General features: G+C 37.8%; 2 protein-coding genes across 2 annotated transcripts in view; one reads left to right on the top strand and one right to left on the bottom strand.

Moving 5' to 3' along the window:
• The window catches only part of LOC140669553 (uncharacterized), a 182805-nt gene that overhangs the window by 66174 nt on the left and 91505 nt on the right, over positions 1–25126 (top strand). The window lies entirely within an intron of this gene.
• Positions 12721–14142, bottom strand: LOC140669606 (uncharacterized). Its single transcript, XM_072899605.1, has 2 exons — positions 14011–14142; positions 12721–13770 (listed from the first exon to the last, which is right to left on the bottom strand). The coding sequence occupies exons 1-2, from the start codon at positions 14140–14142 to the stop codon at positions 12721–12723; spliced, it is 1182 nt and encodes a 393-aa protein (XP_072755706.1).

Below are 25126 nucleotides of genomic sequence, written 5' to 3'. Positions count from 1 at the left end.
AGGGAGGGAATGAGGAGGGAGAATAAGAGATAAAACATATTAATGTTTAAATATTTTATTTTTCCAAATCTTGCAATTCTTTCTGGCGTTACAACCACCAGTTAAATATTTTGAATATATTTTGTAATGCGCAATTCTTAACATGTTTTCCACATCGCATAGTATTTTTAACATCTAGATTATTTAGAGATTCGATATCATCGTAATCAGCATCCAAGGTCTCGGTAATTAAATTTTCTCTCGCATCGTCGCTGAGCATATTAACTAGCCATTCTCGTTTCTAGTATCCTTTAACGTATACAATACACTGCATTTTATCATTTTCTTCTTCAACTACAGCTGTTGTAATCAATCGTTTCGCCATGTTGTACGCAACGATTCCATCCTCCCATTGTAGTCCATGATGATTCACCATCAACCATGAAGCTTGACACTTTTCGGATTTTGTAAGGAGATGCCATGATATAGGACTCCGAAAAATGTAGTGTGCGAGAACAGTTCCTCTTCTGAAGCACTTCCACCTTCTTTGGGATGAATTTATTCGAAACGATAAATCCTTGCAGATCGACAAATGTTGGAACAGACATGACGAGATCTCTCTTTGTCAGTTAAGAAGAAGAATGACAACCATCTCATAACACTTGGATTTATATCCTGCTTCCTTTCTCTAAATTATTGCCGCAAACACTTAGGTAATTTTACGCACAACGTTGGTCAACGGGTTGTACTGGATCGTGTATGATGAGACAGTAAGCAGTCGTATTATTAGACACATTCTCCTTACACTCAAATTCCAATCGCACATCCACAGTTGCACTCTTGACCGATTCGTTTCGTCGAGAACAATCGATGATCACAAACGGACCGTAATGTAGAAACAGTGAAACGGTGAGACTCGGTTCGAGGTAGTTGTATCCGTAATAGTTTTTGCAGAAACCCGCGTACGTATCGTAATCGACCATCTGTTTTTATCGAAATCCAGATTCATGTCGTCGTACGGATAACATTCCGAGTTCAGATAGAGTTTCATGTTTGTTAATTTACAGTCGTCGAATTTACTCGCATCCTCGGACATAACATTCTTCCGGCCTGTCTGCAGAGCAAAGATAACGTATCGTGGTTTCTCCAGCTGAGTCGCGGTCTTAATGGCCCACGAATGCTTGGTTGTACGCTGCAACAGCGGAAACTGATACAGATCCCACGAACGAAAACCCATGCTGAGGTAGCGTCCGCTTTCCAGAGCGCGCAGCATAGACAGCTTTTTAATTTCACTCAACAACACATGTGACATTTGCCATTGTATCTTGAATATGTTGATCACAGGCTCCAGCGTCGAAGCTCCAAGCAGACAATTGTTGTCATTACGCGATCGTATTAAGCTCAACTCGTGACGAGCGTTAATTACTATGCGTCTGTAATCCTCACAAAATCCCAATAACATGTAGAGCGGTAAAAATTAAAGTGTCCATCCACAATAGTTGACTCACTCCAGCCAGCATTTCTCATAATCACGCTTCTATCGGATGATATTGTTACATAGTTTTTGAGCATACTTGTTATTCCCACGTTTCTATTCCGATCAATCTTCACACCATCGAGTTCGTATCGAATCTCGTCACACATGAATGCAACGCAATTATTTTGCAGTACCACATTGGATCCGGCAGTTGGCTTCTTTATCTTCAATTCTCCCTCGATGTATAAAAAACTCGCGTACGGCAATGTATACAGATCCTGTTGTTGTATGGGTATTCTTATCTCATCACTGTGTCCGAACGTTGTGCTGGCGAATGAGTTGTAGGAGTGAGTCTCAATCTTGACGATGCGATCGTCAAAGATTGGCTCGTCCGCGATGTTGAGAATGTCAGTCATCGTTCAAATGTTTCGCATCGCGAATCCCAAAGATTGTAAAAACGCAACGTTTGATGCGTTCAATTTCTTTTTTTTAGTGCCGGATGATTGGATATTAGCAAATGTCGATGTTGTTGTCGCTGGCGTCGTAAAGATTGTGTTGTCTCTCACGTCTTTCGATCCGTTCAACAGGAGCATCACACACTAATTTTGCGGCCGCCGTACATGCAATCTAATGGTGACCTCTTCTCCTCGAAAATCGAGTAATCGTCCTTCCTGGTCGACAACGCGTAACGTTAAATCCGTAATGTACCGCACGGTGATTGGTAGGTAAATGATGTGCGCCGGTGTTTCCAATATCTTATATCCTGGTGGTACCCTCGGTGAAAATTCGTGTATCGTATGAACGAGTTTGCCGTTGTTGTACGCACCGTGGTCACATTACATTCGACGCGGATAATGTTCACGTTGATAATGTTAATCGGCACGTCCGACTCCCATTTTCGCGGCTGCAGTATACGGTTCGAGAATCCTAGCAGCGATTCAATGTTGTTAGGCTTGCTAAAATTTATTCTGTAGGCGCATTTGATCTCGCTCTTCATCGTATTGTAATTAGCGCGGAACACTATAGGCCATTCTCCAGCCTCAAAGTCATCGTCGTCGTCAGTGTGTTTTTTATCACCATCACGAACTGTGTGTTGCAAACGTTTTCGTGAAATTGTATGTTTCAAAAATTCATGTATCGCTTGCAGCTCGTACGATCCCTCGGGAATCGTAATTTCCGCATCGTCTTTGCCAAAGTAATATTTATTATTCGAGGAATTCACGTTTGATATCGTGTGATAACTCTCCAAATCCGCTAGACCGAGCTCGTATTCACCGTCGCTTAAATCTACATTGGAAAAGTAGTTTGCCGCGAGAACGCTGCTCTTTCCAATCAGCGTAAATGTCATAGACATGTTGACCAAACTGTTTAACGAATACTAAGTTAAATAGCGCAATGTATATCTTTAAATTCGCATGCATCGACCGTTGGGAGAAACTGCAAGCACAATTGTCAGTAGATGCTTTGATTATAAGTTTGATAGGATGTGTGATTATATTCTATTTTTGTCACATTTAAATATTGCACCAATTCATTCGGCGGCCGAAGATTGCCAAAACTGTCAAAATATATAGCGCGATTCCCCCTCTTTGCATACGCTACCCAGTGAGTACCCGAGCCTTTAGCGTTATCCAAATTTATGATGCCGCTCTCGTTTCGATATATACCACTAATCGGTAATGAATCACGCATAAAAACATCTCTAAAATACGGAATGTGCATACGTTTTGCTAGTTGCAGCAATTGTATGTTGGTAGTTACGCCCTCTGGCATTTTTAGCGTCTCTTTGACGTTTTTTTTTCTTTCTCATTGAGACTCCTCGTCCGTATTTGTATGGCGCGAGATACAATCCGCGACCTTCCATGGCGCGATTGTGACGTAGCATCTCTTGAAACTGACATTGTGTAGCTTTTCCATCGCTCACCATCTTTGCTACACCAGCCGCTCCACCAATCAGAGATCCGAGAGCGCCCAACACTGGTAGAATTGGTTTCCCACGTTTCGCTACCGGAAGTATTTGTTTTTTTCACCGTCTTTTTCTTCGTTTTCGTCTTTAGACCCATACCGAACTTCGTCTTGGTTTTCATCGCTGTCCAGACAGCTGTGGCTGCGGCTCTCTCACCGAGAGACGAATCTTTCGCAGTGATGCGAGTTTGCGCCTTCTTGGCGATTATCCTATCCGCCGCGTGTCTTTCAGCAAGATCGTTACTCCGAAAGTACGCTATATTGTGTTCACGACACGCCGCGTCCAATGGGTTGATACCTCGAGCGCCTCTAGCCAATGGTTTTTCTAGCCGCGTGCCCGAACCGCAAAACTGATATCCAGGAATATGCAATTCGATAGGAAGCGCGTTTATCGCACGATTTAATAGACCTCTACCTATTTGCGTTGACATTCATGACAAGTTTATCGCACGATTTAATAGACCTCTACCTATTTGCGTTGACATTCACGACAATCTTTTATCATCGGCGCTGGACCGTCAATGTGCGTTTGTTGCCATGGTCGATTGTAATGTTCGAAACAGCGACGATAGGTCTGAACCTCCGAATCCGCCTTTATGTATTCCGGAAGTTTGTCCCACACGTAGTAGACGTGATTGCCACACATTCGCAATAAAACTGCTTTAGATACAAACTGTAGCTGTTCGGCACTCAAATCGAGAATATCGTAAGGACTTGATAGCAGGACAAACATTTTTTCGTTACTGAGCACTTTGTAGTTCCGCGCAGCTATAAATAGACAGGCGTGCGATCCGAATCGGAAGTGGGAAAATGAAATTCGTGCGACAACCTTTCGCGATACGCGTGACAAATTACGACGCCAGATTACGCTCGATGGGGGACGACGCGGAGATGCGTAGACACGGTACGATGCTGCCGAATACTATACGTGCAATCGTTTGCGGCCCCTCAAATTGCGGTAAAACTAACGTGTTGATTAGTTTAATAAAAAGCCCGCACGGCGTCCGCTTTGAAAATGTGTACATGTATTCAAAATCACTGCACAGCCAAAATATCGATATCTAGAGAATTTGTTAACGTCGATCGATGAAATCGGCTATTTTACATTCTCCAATAACAGTGACGTCATTGGAGTCATTCCACCAGGCAAAGCACGTCCAAACTCGATTTTTGTTTTCGATGACGTGGCGTGCGACAAACAAAATACGATAAGAGAATATTTTTCAATGGGACGCCACTCGAACGTCGACTGCTTCTATCTCTGCCAGACATACGCGAGAATACCGAAACATCTTTTACGCGACAACGCGAACCTGCTAATCTTGTTTAAACAAGATGGCACCAACTTGAAACATGTGTACATACAACGATCACGTGAATACCGACATGTCATACGAGGATTTCAGTGAGTTATGTCGTACTTGTTGACAGCAAAAGTATGGATTTCTCGTGATAGACAAGGATAGCTTGTTTACAAACGGGCGATACAGAAACGGATTTAACGTGTTTGCGATACCACAAAACTATTAGTCGTTGCCTACATTTTGTCGTGAGGGGTGAAACGTGAGCGTTCAACACTCTCTATCGATATGGCTGGGAGCGATAATATTCGTGAGCGTGAAAAGATGGCGAAGGAAATTGCGAAAACGAGTGAATCGATCCGCAAGAAACATCGCGCTTTGAAGACCAGTAACATCGATGACGATATCGCGGTCAAGACCCATTTTAAACTTATTATCGAGCCGCTGCAAAAGATTGTCGACAACTCGATCGCGGTGAAAAATAAGTCGGAGAGTAGCGCAAAGATTAAAATCTTACCCATCAAGCGATACAAGGAGGATGAAAAGGAAGAGGATAAAGATGAGGAGGTAGAGGAAGAGGAAGAGGAAGATGCGACACCGAAAAAAAGGAAACGATCGGATGTTTTACTGTATGAACTGTCGATAGCCTCTACGCCGTTAGCCGCACAACAAGCGTAAACAAAGATGTTTTCGAAACCTAGGGCAACATGTTCGAATTATCGTTTATCCGAAACAAGTTACAAACGCCGAAAGGTCAAGAAACGTTGCGGGAGTACTTTGGACCACTTGTGCAAAAGTACATAGGCGCTTTGCTCGGTAGCGACAGAAATCACGAGATTGATCATGTGTATGGAGTCTATTTTGACAGAAAGAATGAAATGCGACTCGGCAATAAACGATTCAACATCAACAAAGATGACTTTATTATCATAGACGACGTGCGGTACATTGGAATGCCAGGATTGTACGAGTTGATCTTCAAGAGAATTCTCGATGACGAACTTTACACGAGGGAGAACGATTTGGAAAAATACAAGAGCATATTATTGGTGACGAACGCGCATAGACGCGATTATGATGCGCAGGGCCATTTGAAGGGTAACAGAGGGTACAAGTACAAACATATAATTGCACCGTTGATGTCGCTCGAATCGAAAAATACAAAATCTGGAGGGAGGATATCTATGCCTCGTGTTATGACGCTAACCAACAATATGATTGATTACGTGCACTGAGACGATCCCAACGAGCTAGTGGATCGGCTACGATTGCTCAACGCTTCGCGCCAAGCTGGTCACAACGCTCACGACAACGAGATCCAGTCGATCATCGAGGAACTTCGTGAAGCAGGAATTTTTATAAATTAAATGGTGTCTCGACAAACTAATCAGTCGATCAGCGTCGCATGACACTTTACGAAGCATCAGAAAAAAATGCCTATCAACAAAATTGGATTATTCGATCCAAGAAATGATGCAACCGGCACAAACAGTTCTTGGGATAGATTGGTAAAAAGTTATGTGCACGAAAACGCTTTGTGTCGCCTCGTTACAGACTTCGATGCAAGGTCACGTAAGATTCGCCGTGTAGCGCAACCAGAGGCTGACACCGATGCCGTCAACAAACTGTACGAGGAGTCGTGCGTTAAAAGATTAATGAATCGACAGAAAGAATCAGATGAGAAGCTGACTTCGCTTGAGAAGGACGTGCGAGCAATACAGATTGTGCTAAACGAACTTCAACGCCCGGCAACGCTAACTCAGAAACAGCTATCAACCTGAATGAGTATCAGTGAACGGATTAGGAACGGCTATCAAACGGTTATCGAACAGCTACGAAGGATTATCGAACGACTGCGAACAATTATCGAACAGCTACGAAGAATTATCGAACTGCTATCTAACTACAATGAGTGGCAGTGGCAGTGAACGACATAGCAGCAGCAGCTGCAACAGCTTCGAACGAGGCTATCAGCATCTCAAGCAGGGCTGCGAACGAGGCTACGAACACGTTCTTAACGGCTACACTCAAGGTTATAAACAACTCAAGAACTCCTACGATCGATCAAAAGACGTCTGTGAACAAGGCTACGAACGGGTTAGAAGCGGCTACGAACGAATCAAAAACGACTGCGAAAAAGGCTGCGAACAAGTCAAGAACGATTTTCGAATGGGTGAAGGACGGCAGTGAAGAACGTAAGAACAGGTCAAGAATAGGTCAAGAACAGGTTAGAACAAGTCAAGAACAGGTCAGAAACAGGTCAGAACAAGTTAGAACAGGTCAAGAACGGCTATTAAAGGATGATAAACGAAAATGAGTGAAAAAAAACGAACAACAAACGGTCATCGAGAAAAACTGACAAAGTAAAGAATCAACATAGTTTGAAGAGACGACAGTTGGTAAACGAACTGCACGCGCCGGCGAGAAAAAATTTTCCTCGAAGACACGTCATAGTGCGGGGATACGATGATCTGTGGCAAGCCGACATCGTCGAGATGCGTCCATATTCTCGTTTCAACAAAGGTTACCACTACATACTTACCGTCATTGATGTGTTGAGCAAGTATGCATGGGCTGTACCACTCAAGAGTAAAGGTGGAAGCGAGACGGCTGATGCAATCGCCAAAATAATTTGAGATAGCAAGAGATGCCCGAAAAACATGCAAACTGATAACGGGAAGGAATTTTACCGATGTGCAACGGCTTATACGGAAACATAACATTAATCACTATTCCACATATTCAGTATTGAAGGCGTCTGTCGTCGAGCGATTCAATCGCACGCTGAAGAACGACATGTGGAAGATGTTTACGCTGAACGGAACTTACAAGTGGATCGACGCGCTATCCCGACTCGTTGCAGAATATAACGCGCGAAAACATCGCACTATCAATATGAGACCTATCGATGTTACTCCCACGATCGCTGATAGATTTTTAAATATGGTATACAACAGTATAAATTGCTGCTTCTGCAAAGTTTAAAGTAGGTGACTTGGTACGCGTTGGCAAATACAAAAAACTTTTTGAAAAGGGTTACACATCAAATTGGACAACCGAGGTGTTTAAGATTGTTAAAGTGGAACATACTAATCTCGTAACATATCTACTCGAGGATTATCGCAAAAAATCTATCGCTGGAGCGTTTTACGAGCACGAGTTGCATCGCGCGAATTATCCATTTAGATGTGTATCTCATGGAGAAAGTACTACGCAGGAGGGGTGATGAGGTTTACGTGAAATGGTTGGGATTTGATAGTTCACACAATTCTTGGGTACATAAGGATCATGTAATTTAATTTTATAAGAAATACAATGTATTCAATATAAAAATATATGAAATATTTGAAATATACAAAATCTTTATTAATACATCCTTTCCAATAGTCATTACAATATATAAAATATGAAATATGCATACAAGAAAAAAAAATCACACACATTATATTTTATAAAAATCTTGTAATGTCCCCGCGGTAACGTATCAGTAGTTGTAGGTACGATATACCGTTTGTTGTCGTACGGACTTAGAGCAATTTTTGTTTCGCGAATAGTGTATACCTCGTGCAATTTTGATCTCATACACGATCTCATTGACTACGCGTTATTTCAATCTCTTCGTTCAAACACCGCGTGTAATCGTCGAACGTTATCGTTCTCGCAACAACGTTACTCTTGACGCCTTTTACCTTTTTCGTATCCTTCTTACTATTCACGCGCAACGCATACATTTTTGCTCTAAGCCCGACAAATTCGGTTATTATGGTACCGTTGTTTTCATCCTTCATTAGACCCGGTACCTTTTTATTCACGAGCGGTATACCGTACGCATTGTCTATAGTTGCTCGTCAAATCTGTTGATGTCGCGTTTCATATTCTCGTACACATCGTCGCACTCAATGTGATATAAGACTATCCGTGTCAGTGTACATGACTTTGCATCTCTCCTGATACATTGGTACCATATAATCGTGGTGAAATTCGTACAAACATGTCTTGGATATATCGAGAATACACATACCCATGTAAATTGGTTTGTAGAATTTCACCTCGAGTTTACGTAATTCTACAGCGATTAAATTTTCCGAAAAAATGCTTCTGCTATGAAAATTTGGTTTTGCAATCAATGCCTCTGCGCCATACCTTCCGTCCCATTTTATTAAAAGTTTAACATCTACGCGATTGCGCACATTTTCCATCATTTTGCCAAACACGGCATTATTCATTTTGTTTGTACAAATTTTTTTCAAAATTATTTTTCGCCAGTGTTCTAAATTTTGTGTTGAGTTCCATATAAGTACGGAGCCACGGAGATTGAGTGAATTGTAATATACGATGAATTTTTGCAACACGAAGACCATGACGTGAACATTGCTGCAGGTTGCGGTAGTGTATCACGTAACGCTTCTTATCGTACGAGGTTGCGAGAAGTTTGTCCTCGCGCTTGCCGGGTGGTTTGTCGCGTGTCGGACAAAACAGTAGGTCAGTCTGCGAATCGTGAAAATGCTGCGGATACTCGAGGTCGACTTCAAGAATGTAACCTGTAGACGAATCGAGCGCGATCGATGATACATCAAAATTGGAAACATTATCGACCCACTGAAAATCGACATAGAGCAATGGTTGACACATTGCCCATCCGTATAAATTATTAACATTGAAATACATCAAGTACGTTGATGGTTCCGATGAGTCATACGACTGCATGTACTTGGTGTCTGTGAAGTTGGCACGTCATTTTATTAATTTTTAAAAAATAATGGGAGTTCTAGTAGCACTTTTCATAGTTCTATAGTTCCTGATAAAAATTAAAAAAAGTTCCGCATTTTTAATATCAAAAATATCGAAAATAAAAAATGACGTGCTAACTTCACGTTCCAGCATGGCACATTCTCCTCTAAAGTACAAGAAAACATCGAAAATCAAGATGTTTATTAAGAGGTCTCTTAGTTCTGTATCAATTCTATAATTATATATCATTTCAAGGCAAAATTCCAACAAATTACCAAAAAAATTAAAAATAAAGAATGACGCGCTAACTTCGCGAATTTAGCACGACACTCTCCTCTCTAAAGTATTAAAACGAATTAAAAATTCTTATTTTTTACAAGAGTTCCCGATAGTTCTAATTGAGAGTCTCATATATATATAATTTTAGATCGATATTCCACCAATTAACTTTTAAACAATTTTTGTTTTAATTGCGTATTACGACACTTAGTAAAAATATGTCGTGCTGCTGATTTTCGGCAGTTCTGACGATAGTTCTCGACAGTTCTGCAAGAGTTCTATGCATTAAAATCAGTTTTAAACAGAGTTCCGATCATTATTTATTTTTAAAACAATTTTTAACAATTACGTCCAGCACGTCACTTAGTGAAAATGTGTCGTGCTGATGATTTTTGGCAGTTCTGATGCTAGTTCTCGACAGTTCCGCAAGAGTTCTATGCATTAAAATTTGTTTTAAACAGAGTTCCAGTCATTATTTATTTTTAAAACAATTTTTAACATTTACATCCAGCACGCCATTTAGTAAAATGTGTCGTGCTGATGATTTTCGGCAGTTCTGACGATAATTCTCGACAGTTCTGCAAGAGTTCTATGCATTAGAATTATTTTTAAAAAGAGTTTCTGTTATTATTTATTTTTTAATCAATTTGCGAATTTAGCACGACACTCTTCTCGCTAAAGTACTAAAACGAATTGAAAATTATCATTTTTTACAAGAGTTCCCGATAGTTCTAATTGAAATTTACATATATGTACAATTTCAAATTGATATTCCACCAATTAATTTTTAAACAATTTTTAACAATTTTTAACAAAGAATGCATAGAACTCTTGCAGAACTGTTGAGAACTATCGTTAGAACTGCCGAAAATCAGCAGCACGATACATTTTCACTAAGTGGCGTGCTGGATGTAAATGTTAAAAATTGTTTTAAAAATAAATAATGATCGGAACTCTGTTTAAAACTGATTTTAATGCATAGAACTCTTGCAGAACTGTCGAGAACTATCGTCAGAACTGCCGAAAATCAGCAGCACGACATATTTTTACTAAGTGTCGTAATACGCAATTAAAACAAAAATTGTTTAAAAGTTAATTGGTGGAATATCGATCTAAAATTATATATATATGAGACTCTCAATTAGAACTATCGGGAACTCTTGTAAAAAATAAGAATTTTTAATTCGTTTTAATACTTTAGAGAGGAGAGTGTCGTGCTAAATTCGCGAAGTTAGCGCGTCATTCTTTATTTTTAATTTTTTTGGTAATTTGTTGGAATTTTGCCTTGAAATGATATATAATTATAGAATTGATACAGAACTAAGAGACCTCTTAATAAACATCTTGATTTTCGATGTTTTCTTATACTTTAGAGGAGAATGTGCCATGCTGGAACGTGAAGTTAGCACATCATTTTTTATTTTCGATATTTTTGATATTAAAAATGTGGAACTTTTTTTAATTTTTATCAGGAACTATAGAACTATGAAAAGTGCTACTAGAACTCCCATTATTTTTTAAAAATTAATAAAATGACGTGCCAACTTCACAGACACATGTACTTGTTATTAGCACGCGCGTACCTGTTGGAACATTGACTCAGACCACCGCGTATACCTCGTTCGATAAACATAACCATGTCAATGTCTGTGAGTAATTAAGATATAATTTTCGTATGCTTTAACATGGCGTCCCACGTGTAGCCGGGAAGAGTATAGTAATACGCGGGATCGAGCTCATAACTCTTGATACAACTCTCGCGGAGATTTTCAAAAATGTCGGCTAATAACAAGACATCGATTTTGAAATACAGATCGCTATATTCACCTAGCGTTCGAATGGAGAATCGCTTCCACACAGTCTCAGCGTGCGCGTAATTGCTCTCGGATACTGTGTTACCAGTCAAGGAGCTGTAAAATGATTCTCGCGATGGTAAACACGCATCTTGCAATTTATCTACACAGTCAATGTATTCGTACGGGAAGACACCTTTTCTTGTTAATAAATTGAAATCCTCGGCGGATAAATTTTTAAATTCCGATTGTAAAATTTTGAGTTTATCCTTGCTCAGAAAAGATGCCGATTTGTCGAGACTTGTTGTGAGAAATTTATATGAATCTATGAAACGTAATTTAATGTGCTTTCCTGGTTTGTCTTTGGTACCTTTAACATGTTTTGTAAATGAAATATATTTTTCTTTTGTTATCGGAAGTAAATCGATTTCCCCTTCGAACGCTGTGGCTATTTCCTCGATTATAAAGTGAGAATCATAACCAGATAAATTGTGAAATACTATTGGAATGCAAAAAGATTCTTTGTAATTTAGATTGCAATTTGAATGCGCGGGACCTCTGTACCGCCCGGTCAAATGACAATGATCGCGTATACGCGTATCATCTTCCACGAATGGTTTCTCACATATATGACACTGTCGCACTTCGAAATTCTTTCCATTCATTTTGCGTTAAATTTACCATGGGGACATTGGTTGTTAAAATATTTTCTACACGTTGCGCCAAATTTTTAAGTTCGTCGGCGAACCATGCAACGCAATTGGCTTCGCGACGAGAACGATACGCGGATAACGAATTATCGTACGAGCAATGTACATAATAAGCGATACTAAATACTTGGTGATGTTGATAAAAATTTTCTTCTTCTTTTTTCACCAAAACGCACTCCAGATCGGCGTACACGACGAAAGGTCGCTCCTTCCTGTTGTAGTTGGTGAATGCGAGTCACTTGTCCTTATTGCTCCGGTAGCCGGATAGCGCAATCGTTCATCTTTCCACAGTCTACTGTATGCGACTGTAGTTTCTCGTCCGAATGAAAATAGTGCATGCATCTGTAAAATAAAAATTACAATTTGTTATCCTTGTTTTAAATATTTTTAGACAGTTTTATTAAATATACATACCGATCGCAGATATATTTTTTACTCTTGTGTTTGCTAAATTACATACTAACAAGTCTGGATAAATTCTTGATCTACGCGAAATGTCCAATATCTCGCGCATCTTGCACATAGAGCAAGTTGACGTTCTTGTCCCTCTTTTGCTCCGTAAGGCGTAACGAGATAATGTTTTCATTCTCGATGGTATACACATTGATTGAAATGTCATTATATATTTCAAACTTTTTAATTTGATTAAGAGTGACTGGAAACTCAATATCTTGGAGATTCAGTACTGTTGTATAATGCGGGTACGATGATTGTCGGTCTGTGTGTCTTTCAGCTGGATACAGAGCAGCCACTACCGCCCACGCAAAACATGCATTGTCTTTAGATTGCACGTTAACCGCTGCTCGTTTCATTATTATCTTTCGCGGTAATTGCACGCAACATCCGGCACGCATAGAATTATATTTATTTATATTTACAGTCAAATTTAGTATACGCGATAATGCCCATCCGCTTTCGCGTTCCTGAAATTCTTCGAACGATGCAAGGGTGGGCTCGATGACTCGCCGCTCATACCACTCGCGTAAATCCAATGTATGTAAGAGTTCACAGTTTCTCGTATTGATTAATTTATTAGCATGCTTATCGCCCGCCACAAACTCGCCGTTAAACACTGTATTCACTTTCACACTGTTGTGTTTTTGCATAATGTCTCGCACGTGCTCGAGCACAATGTCACTCGCATCTTCCAAAAATTGACGAGGTTCGATGTGATTATAATTTATAACCGCACCAGTCAAGATGCGGCTTTCAAACGCTGTATCAATCTCTCGCCATATGAGTCTTTCCGCGTTATTGTCACTACTATAATCACCACCACTGGGTATAAACTGTCTCTGCAATCGAGTTTTTGCACCCTCGAGTCGCGCAATTCTTGTCACCAAAGATTGTTTATTTCCGATTGAGAGTCGCGGACGCTTGACACGGCTGCGTTCTTCAAGCTCTTCGATAAACTCCTCGCAATGCTGCAGCCATCCAAAATATTCACCCAATGTGGTGACTTGGTGGGAACGCTCCAACAAGTCACGTTCTTTCTGCTCCACGTTTTCCATTTTTTTTTTATTTTGTTTTTTTCTCTATTTTTGTGTGCAAACATAACACATATTACGCGACATTATTATATATAATAAAATTTGACAGCTGCTGCACCATTGCATATCCACCTCATCGGGCGATGTAACTTTATGTCTCCGTATTTCGTACATTACTCCGATGTCATCTCGAAAGGTATCCATACACGAAGCACAGAGAGCTAGAGCACCCGTTGAATAATAAAAGTGTATGGCGCAAATCTTACGTTGATTTTGCGCACGGACTTGTTCATTTTCTACTACGTTGTCGTCAAAATCAGTATCACTGCAATCACTAATATAATTACTATCGTCCGACAACGTGTGATCTTCGTCTGACAACTCGTTTATTATCGCTTCGAAATTAATATTTTCCATTTATTCACTATTGTGTCACTAACAATTCAAATAACTGACAGTAACCACTCAACTTTTTTTCCACAGCTTCCTCTATGCGCTTTCAAATCGTACTATGGTTTGACGGGGCTCTCATCCTTCTTATATTTCGCCTAATGCTGTCTTAACACATCCTACCAAACGTCAACGCTTTTGCACCTATAAAAACGGCCCGACCTGTTCGTCGCAGTGTCAACTAAAAATTTCTATTCTTTTCCTACGACATCCTAATCATAAAATGTTCGAGCTGAACGTTGGCGCAGTTGCAAATTCTTCCTTAAAAAAAATAATAAGGAAGATGTCTCACCCCCGTTTTATGGGCGATTTTCCGCGAGAGTACCAAGCTGCCGAACGCCGGTGCTTAAAATTCTAATGATAAAATGACCATAAAATAGTCATAAAAATTAGAAAAAAACAGTTTTATGGCTTCTAAAGTAACCCCCCCCCCCGGCTATAAATCAATCACAAAGATAAACATTTGTTTTTGGACGTGGGTAGGACCCTCTCCCCTCCCACTTCCCCCACTCCTCCCTGAGTTAGAATCCCCATAGTATCCCTACTCTTATGCAAGATACTTATCAAAAGTATTTAAACCAGCAGAAATATTTAACGAGACATTTAAACAAAATAATTGCATTCCAGTGATTGAAGGTGATAGCGATGAAGATTAGATTTTTTTATAATAAATACATTTGTATTGGTATTGCTTCCAGTCAATACCAGTACAAATATGTATATGTGAGAGGCGAGGGGACTCACAGAAATCAAGCACCCCGATTTGTAAGAGGTGAGGGGACTCACAAAAATCAAGCACCCCGATAACAAAGAGTTGACGATTAAACAATGCAATAGGAATTTTCACCGCATTAATTGGCATCATCGTATGCGCGACGCAGTACAGCGCGGCGTTGCGTTTCTAAATTTTATTTTTTTCAACCATATTGTACCACTCTGAGGTATTTGACAAAAATATATATAAAAATAAATAATTCAATAATGTTTTTGTAAAAATATAGTAGGTGTCACTCAAATATATCCTCCTAAAAAAAGTTAAAAAAAATTCAAAAATTTTTTTTACCATTTTTTGTCAGAGAAACTTTTTAATTTTTTTAAACAATTGGTTCATCGATCTCCACAACATATATTTTTTTCATAAAAATTGGTTCAGTCGTTTTCAAGAAAATTACATTTTTTATTTTTTTCCCCCCTCCATAACTCCACAAAAATGCTATTTTGAGGTAAACGTGTGGCATAATTTTATATTACATTGGTCAACTTATGACACCAATTTGGACCTGATACGTGCGGGGGCAGATTTGTCTACCTTATCCGGCCATACCTTTTAGCAAAGCAATACCGATTCCGAATCAAGAAGCTAACACCATAAGCAAAGAATTCGTAACGAAGATTATACTCGAACACGGAATACCGGATAAAATTAACGGACCAAGGCAAGAATTTTATAAGCGACATATTCAAAAATATTTGTAAACTATTAAAAATAAATAAAATTCAAACCGCAGCTTATCATCCCGAGAGTAACGACGCGCTAGAAAGATCGCACCAAACTTGCGGAATATTTAGAACATTATATAAATAACGACCAAACAGAGTGAAACGAATGGATTTTGTTCGCGATGTTTATCGCACACGGCAACAGGATACACACCATTTGAACTAGTTTACAGGCACCAAGCAGAGATATCGACGGTCCTGACAAAACCGCCTAAACCGACGTACAATTACGAAGACTACGCACAAGAGTTAAAGGAACGGTTACGAACAACAAATCAACTAGCAAGAGAAATTAACGAAGAAAAAATAAAGTCAAAGAAAAATTATGACAAAAATACAAAACAAACAAGCTTAAAAGTAGGCGACAAGGTATTAGTATACGACGAAACGCTACAGCGCGGAAAATCGAAGAAACTCGAATCGTTATGAACAGGACTGTATTCTATTATCAAAAAACACTCCAAGGTAAACTACACGGTAAAAAAGGGAAGAAAAACAATCCACATGCACGTTAATAGACTCAAGCCATTTATCGACGCTTAAAACGAAATATATGTATATATATGTATACAGGGTGTCCCAGACTATCAGTACACCCCTTTTATCTCGGAAACAGAGCGTTTTAGAGAAAAATATTTCAGACAAAAGTTGCATGGTTTCGTAGGATACATAAGATGGTGTTATTGGTTTGACCTTGAATTGTCATTTGAAGGCCATGTGAAGGTCACGTCGATTTTTTTAAATGGATCACGCTATATATTATTGCATATTCTTGTAGCTTATCTTCAGAGCTTTCCGAAACACTATAATAAAATGTTTTCTCATTAAATACTTTTCGAATTATAAGGCTTCGAAGTTTCAACATTTTATTTCAAAATACAAAATATCTTGTAAAACATTCAGTTTTCGGCAATCTTATCTTAATACTTTTATGCACAGAATAATAAGACGAATCAATTGATGTAAAGAAAACACATAGTTATCTTTACGAAAAAATCTGAATTTGCAACTAGCAGTTACACATTTTTACTTTAACATAATTATGTGTTTAATAACGCCAATTGATTTGTCTCATTATTCTGTGCATAAAAGTATTAGGGTAAAATAATCGAGAAATGAATATTTTACGAGATATCTTGTATTTTATGTCAATCCCATTCATGAATTATCAATAAATAATATATATATGAGAATTTTCATATTATATATTTATAAATTCTAGATTTAAGGCTTCCGCGGCCGCTAAAATTATCAGAGAAAAGGGCTTTCTGATGAATGCATCGTGTCGTGATGGCGTTATGCAGCCGTTTGGAATCTTTGACGAAATGCTATGATTAATAGATACAATGCTTACATGTTATGAATAAATAGATGCTTTTATGCAAACGAAATCAGTGGTACAATATAATATTATTTATAACCGCGTAGCACGTATACAGCGAAGCACGTAGACACTATTATAAAAAGCGTGTATCGAATCCAATCAGCAGTACACGATTTCGTTCTGTTAATATCTTACATATATTATATATAATATGTATCAATTTTTGAAAACATATTATGTTAGTATTTGAAAAATGTGAATATTAAATAATTTGATATTTGAAATGTCAATAGTTTTATAGAATAATATAGCGGAATAAATTATTATGCATTTATTAATGCATATTACATGACATATATATGTAATATTTGAGTGTATATGCATTGCCAAAAATACAGCTAGCCAATTTATATTTGTATAGCAATATGGAAATACTGTATGAGAAGTGTTATATTTGTATGTTTTTGTTACGTCCAGACTCGGGAAGGATGAGTTAGAAGGAAGGATGTAACAGCCAGCTCTCGAAACCGTACGGATTAGGATGTAAGTTTCGAATCGAACGAATTATCAGGTCCAAAAACAAGTCAATGATAATGAATATCGCTATTACTTGTTATTTCGGACATTCGTCGAAAGGTCCTTTTTGATAAAGAAAATTAATCTTTATTACGCGGGATAGGACCAAGTGCGATCTCTCAACCGATAGAGGGGTTAGAAGTCACGGAGAGAATTGAGTTTTAACATTACATAAATTTACTCATAGTTTTGAAAGTATATTATATCAAATTATTGCTAAGTTTGGTTATAAATGTGTGTATATAATATGTGTATACATGTGTTTGTAATTGAATTATAATCATTCTCTAATTTGTGTTCGCGTGAGTACGTGTGTGTGTGTGTATTAATCGCGGGTGTTACATAAGTACGGAGGTCATCACCCAAAATAATGAGAGGGAGAGTGAGAGTCTAAAGTTTTATGTTCTGGGTGGAAAGTTTACATATTTTATTTTTGTTGTAATAAGAAAAAACTGTGTGTGTTTTTCGGGTTCGTTTCTGATTCTATCTAATTAATCTCGTCTTACTATTTTGGCGAAGTCTTACGTTCGGTAGTCTCGTGGTGTTCTCTTCGTCTCGGTGTTGTTCTGCAGCTAAGCGTTGAGGGTTGTGCTCGTGGATCACACACTAAGTTTGCGTTAAAAGGAGAGCCCGAACGAAAGTCAAGTTTCCGAGAGAAATTACTGGTACAACACTACTGACTATCAACCCCGAATTTCTGAAATAATCGACTCTAAAAGTTCTAAGAGCTTGAGGAGTGTTAACAATGATGGTCATGAGCGTTCTCGCAACTCTTCTCTTTTATATAATTTTCCTGAGGTGTGTTGGGCGGGACCACATATTGAGATTGGTCCAAAGGTATCTTTTCTCTGTCTTGTTTTGAATGTTGCTGAGCTCGTGAAAATTAGGAAATCTTAGAATTTACTCAGCTGTGTTTATTGTTCGGTTACAGAAGAGATTGGTAATTTGTCGTTGGTCCCTTCTGTACTCGTTTAGAAATCGCGTCTAAATATTTGAGTTACGTGGCAAAAACGGTCTATTTATCGCGCGACTTTTCTATATTACTAATTAGGCGGTTATCATTTAATCCTACGTAGTGACGAACATCGAACTGTAATGTATTTTTATCGTGTATTCATTGGGAAATCGTGTTGAAATGTTTAAGGTGTTGTGTAACAAGAACAGTTTATTTATCGCGCGACTTTTCCTTATTATTAATTGAGCGATTATCATCTAATCATACGTAGTGACGAACCGTAATGTATTTCATCATCGAGCCCTTCCGTATTTGTTGGGAAATCGTGTTGTAATGTTTAAAGTGTTATTTGACAAGAACGGTCTGTTTGTCGAATGACTTCTCTTTATCGTTTATCAATTAATCCGTGTGAGAGGAAGAAACGTGGAGCCGACAGGACGTAACATTTTATAGTTTCAAGACTTTTTGGTCTTCCTACCACACTTCTTCAAAATTCTACAGTATTTCTAGAATATAAAATCTACTAATATCATACAATTCTCACCACATATAATTTCTTTTACAACATATGTGTCTTCTCTCTCTTTATCAATTACTAGTTCTACTTCTGGTATATCAAATGTGTTTTGAAAATCTAATGTTTCTTCTTTATCAATTTCATACGTTTCTTCATGCATTAATTTATATTTTCAATCTTATTTTTGGTAAAACTGCATAAAAGGTAACACCTCTCCGATTTTCTTGCTACTTACATATTGTTCGGGGAATTGCTCTGAGTAATTCCCCGTAAGAATTAAGTGGGGGACGGTATTGGTTTAGGAGATTTAACAAAATGAAATTTCATATTTTTCATGCTTCCTTCGGTTTTATAAACTGATAATACTAACAGTGAGGTTTGTTTACGTCCTACTAATTTGTGCGACACGAAAAAAGTTTTTGTTTACATTATTTGAGGGATATACAAAGTGGGCCATTTTAATCGATCCAGTCGAATATCTGAAAAACCAAGCTCGGGAGAGAAAAATGTTTCAGACAAAAGTTGTTCGGTTTCGAGGAGGCCATAAGATGGTATCATTGGTCTGATCTTGAAGAGTCATTTGAAGGTCACATGAACGTCATGTTTAATTTTTTAAATGAGACATCCTATATATTATTGCATATTCTTGTAGCTTATCTCGAGAGCTTTCCAAAATACTATAATTAAATGTTTTTTTGTGAAGTACTTTTCGAGTTATAAGGCTTCAAAGTTGCAATATTTTTATATAAAATACAAGATATCTCATAAAATATTCATTTTTCGATTATCTTACCCTAATACTTTTATGCGCAGAATAATGAGACAAATCAATGTTGGTGTAAAAAAAACACATAGTTATTTTTAAGAAAAAATCTGAATTTGCAACTAGCAGTTACACATTTTTACTTTAACATAATTATGTGTTTTAATCGCCGCGAGGATAGCCAGTCGTGAGCAGGATTCGCGAAAGGATAGAGATACAAGGCAAATTGTTTATGTTGAAATGTAGTTGATGTTTATTTGTCATAATCTGTACAAGATGATCGTGTATGAATGTGCGTTGTATGTTCAATGTGTCGTGTAAGATACAGCATGGTAGTGTAAATGTGTGTGACGTATGAATGCTCGTAAATGACAGTTAAGCGCGTGTATGGTATTTACAAGAGTTGTTCAGATGTAAATGACAAATGAGCGCATATATAATATGTACAAGGTTATTCATAATTACAGGGCAGATACTGATAGCGGTTCGTTACGATTGACAATGAATCCATTCTCAGCGCGCGAGATGGAATTCGAGGCGGTACGCTCCCGATGACTCGAGATTCGCGATTCGCAAATGATTCAGGGATCTCTCAAGGCCGGAGCGGAATACGCTCCACTCCGAACACTTCGCTTTTCGGTGATTCAGGAGATCCTGCATGATCGAGAACGCTCAATATAGTGGCGGAGTACGCTCCACCGCAAACACCTGGGATGCTAGTCGGTATTTGGAAGCTTTCTCTGCGAGTTACTCGCTCGAAGAGTCGGAATCAGGTGTCTTCCATGTGGTGATGTCGATCCTTTGGATCAATACCTTGTTAATTACTTCTTCTTCTTCTCTTTGTTTTGCGCGCGGAGGGGGAAGTCGATTCTTCCCGCGCGGGGCGGCTCGTCTTCGCGGGTTTCGGGCCCGTTCGGTCGCACTCGGTTTTTTACCCTAGCGCTGTTTATTGGATTGGCGCCCCGCTGTGAGCCATTATAAAGGCTGTCGTTTTACAAGTTTAAAAAGGGCACTAAGTGCCTCCACCCTTGCCCGACGGATGTTCTCCGGGTGGCGGACTTACAGCGGATCGACGGCCGGGTAACGAGGGGTCCCTCGTTATAGTTTTATAATAATTTAATAAAAAAAGACAAACACCTAAATTTTGAAAAAAGTTTGTAAAAGCACAATAATAATACAAATTTTTAAAAATTGATACATACATAATACAACATGCATAAGATAGTAACAAAACAAAATTGTACTAAACTGCTTGTATTCGATAGATACTTTTTATAGTAATGTATACGTGCTTTGCTGTATGTGGTTATAATATAATATATATTGCATCACTTACCTTATTTCGCAAGAGTATCTGTTTATTCATAGAATGTAAGCATTGTATCTATTAGTCATGGCATCTCGTCAAAGATTCCTTATTCGACTAGTTCAGTTTTGGATGGAGTTTCGAAAAGCTCAAACCCCCGATTTTGTTGTCATCACGTATATTTACGTATTTTGATGTGCTGATTACGAAAATAATAGTGAAAGTTACCGACAATTTCATTTTTATGGTAAAAACCATAAAAAATTGTTAAAAAATGACGTAATTTGGTTTTATTTTATCAAATACTGAAAATTTAGAAAAATATTTTAAACAAAAGTTGTAGATCTCTCCGAAATATGCATTTTATGTTCTATTCATTTTTACCATACAAGTGATAGTTTTCTAGAAAATCAAACTTAAAGATATATCTCATCACACTACAATATGGGGTGCAACCCGTTTGGACACGTTCAGATTGGATACTGCACGATTGGACACTGCACGATTAGACATTGCACGATTAGGAACGGGACCCCGCTCCCATAAGAAAAATAACAAAATTTGAGTGCGTGGAAAGTACCAAGGTTAACAGTACTGCGTAGAAGTTTCAATGTAAAATTTTGTAGAAAACCCATGTAGAATCGTAAATTATAGGCCAGTTTTGCGTAAAAAATTAAAAACTCATGTGGAATCGTACAATTTTGAATCAAGCGATGTCCAATAGTTCAGTGTCCAATCATGCTGTGTCCAATCGTGCAGTATCCAATCTGAACGTGTCCAAACGGAATGCACCCCATATTATAGTGTGATGAAATATATCTTTAAGTTTGATTTTCTAGAAAACTATCACTTGTATGGTAAAAATGAATAGAACATAAAATGCATATTTCGGAGAGATCTACAATCTTTTGTTTAAAACATTTTTCTAAATTTTCAGTATTTGATCAAATAAAACCAAAAGACGTCATTTTTTAATGATTTTTTATGGTTTTCACCATGAAAATGAAATTGTCGGTAACTTTCACTATTATTTTCGTAATCAGCGCAAAATACGTAAATATACGTGATGACAGCAAAATCGGGGGTTTGAGCTTTTCGGAACTACACCTTCTCTGTGAGACTGCGAAGAAAAAACTATCGCCGTAAGGAGCGAGTGCCGCATACGAATGGAGTGTGCTTGTAGTGGTATATAGAAGTATTCTAGCTTATTTCTGAAAGAAATGCGACTTTAGAATACAACTTTATCATACAGGATGTCTCAAATTAAAATGGCAAAACTTCGGGAGCGTGTAGGGGACCGAAAAACTAAGACAAAAAGTCCTTTAGAGATTTGCTCTATTTTCGAGAAAATTGCAAAATTTCAATATCTTATTGTCAGTTGCTCTTTTGAATTGATTAGCACCGAATAAACTCTCTGCTTCAAGGTTCCTTACATATGTAAACACTTGATGTTATCCTTTACATTCTTTTATTTCTTTACATTCTTGCTTTCTCCTACGATTCCTTAATTTGTACTTAGTCGGATAGTTTGAAGTGAATAACATCTGTCACAATGCCGCATACATATTCTAATGTTGAATATGCTGACATAGTTTTTGTGTACGGTTTCTGTAACAGTAATGCTTTAGAAGCGATGTGAGAGTATGCGCGCCAATTTCCAAACAGAAGAGTGCCTAATCGACGAGTCTTTTTGTTGACTTTTAATAGATTGCGAGAGACTGGGTAATTTTCACTTCATCATGAAGGCAATTCCAGGTAGCGGATTTTCGGAGAAGAAATTGTATCCAACGCTACTTTGATAATAATCCTCAGACTAGCGTCCGAAAGGTATCAGCTGCAGGAATATCGCAGCAGATAATATGGCCAACTTTGAAAGGTGATAATCGCTACCCGTACCATCTTCAGAAGGTGCAGAATTTATTACCTCAAAATTATATCAAGAGATTGAATTTTAGTAATTGGTTTTTTGAAATAAATCGCAATGACAATTTATTTCCATTAAAAATAATATGGACCGATGAAATTATCTTTACAAGAGGAGGAATTGTTAAGCAAAGAAATTATCATGTATAGGCTCATGAAAATCCCAGAGTTATTAGAGAATACTGGTTCCAGCATGAATTTGCTATAAACGTTTGGCTCGGAATTTGGAATGGATTTCTGGTGGGACCATATTTCTTACCCAAAAGATTGAATGGAATCACATTTACACATTTTTTAGAAAACGACTTTTCTAATTATTTAGAGGACATTCCTTTACAACAGCGTATTGAAATGTGGTTCCAACTCGATGGATGTCCAGCTCATTATAGAAGAGCTGCTCGAGCTTGGCTGGACATAAATTATCCACAACGATGGATTGTACGTGGGGAAATTGTACCTTGGCCACCCCGATCACCTGATATGATCACCTAACCCATGGACTTCTTCGTATAGGGAACCTTGAAACAGAAAGTTTATTCGATGCCAATCAATTCAAGAGAACAATTGAGCGACCGAATCATAGATGCAGTGCACCAAATATCACAAGAACAATGTCTAGCTGCAATTAATGCAGTTAGTGCTAAATGTAATGCTTGCATTGCTGTAAGAGGGCAACATTTTGAACAATATCTGTATTAAATAGATAACAGAAATAAAATGTAAAAAATTTGATTTTGTTTCTTTTTTTGCAATTTTCTCCAAAATGGAGCAAAAACGAGCAAATCTCTAAAAGACTGTTTCTTTTAGTTTTTCGATCCCCTATACGAAGTTTTGCCATTTAAATTTGGGACACTCTGTATATGAATATGTCATTAAATATGTTACAAGTTTTTCTATAAGAAAAATTTCAAAATTTTGAAAAATTGAAGGAGGAGAGGAATTTCGAAAAATATGATCGCACAGTTTAGAGTACATTAAAAACTGTAAAACTTTTATTTAAATTTTTTTATATTTCTTCTTGTTTTGGTGGTATTTGATTAGAAATATAAAAATCAATTTTTTTCAAGAGGGTGTTTCACCCCTTTAACAGTTGTGTGGACATGTATAAAAAAAATGTGTTTCCTATTTTGACCTAGACTACAACATATTAAAAGTTCATTAACCCTTTGAGTCACGAATTTTTCTAATTGTCAGTATTTTATAAAATTTGGTATATAAGGATTTTTGGGGTCGTTGATTACGAATCCGTTGTCAGATTTTCAAAATTCAAGATCCAAGGCGGATCCAATATGACAGATGAAATTTTACTTCCGCCATATTAGATCTCTATATTAAATTTTGGAAATTAAATTTTTTTTCCTTTAGATTCAGATTCTGCGATCTAAAAAAACCTTCAGAGAAAAAATTTAAAAAAGAATACAACTGTTACTTTCAATTTAGAACAGAAAATATTGTTTTTTATATAAAAAACGGACTTATACCGGACTTCCCTCGGGATTGCCGGGGTGTTTTTCAGGTACACCAATCCCTTTTATCCTTCTCTACACCTCCTTCCAAAAAACTCTTTCCGTTCCCTCTAGCATATGACCACAGAGAGCGTCTTATCTGCAGTCATAGGGACCTACTGTTTTATGCCGGTTCCGAACGGCCTAGATAGAGGGAATTCTCTTTCTGCGGCAAGATATACTCTCGGTGGTCTTGCCATTACCTTCCGAGAGGTGGCGATCAAATAACATCGAATAAAAATTCGATGGTTCTGTTCGGATTTGAACCCGAGATTCTAGGCATAGTGAGCAGACGCTCAACTCACTGCGCCAGAACCGCACATTTGTTTTTTATATATTTTTTATCAAAAAAGGAGGATTTAACAAAAATAACACGATGGAAAATTCTAAAAAAAATCTGAAAAATACTTTAGAGTGTACTAAGATTATAAAAAAAGTTGCCGTATTTATTGTCATAATAGATTAGTAGAAAATGCATTTTTTCGTAAAAAAAAGTACTAATTTTGACTGTTTGTTTATGTATGGTATTTTTGCAATTAATAATTAATGACTGTTCATATTTTTTTACACTTATTGATGTTC

The sequence above is a fragment of the Anoplolepis gracilipes genome, chromosome 9, assembly GCF_047496725.1.
Source record: "Anoplolepis gracilipes chromosome 9, ASM4749672v1, whole genome shotgun sequence".
Taxonomy (NCBI): domain Eukaryota; kingdom Metazoa; phylum Arthropoda; class Insecta; order Hymenoptera; family Formicidae; genus Anoplolepis; species Anoplolepis gracilipes.
This window is presented reverse-complemented; position numbering and strand designations above follow the sequence as displayed.

Coding starts and splice junctions, on each gene's coding strand:
- LOC140669606 (XM_072899605.1), bottom strand. CDS start 14,142: ATGGAAAATATTAATTTCGAAGCGATAATAAACGAGTTGTCAGACGAA. Junction 13,771..14,010: donor ACGTAGTAGAAAATGAACAA/GTCCGTGCGCAA, acceptor ACACAAAAATAG/AGAAAAAAACAAAATAAAAA.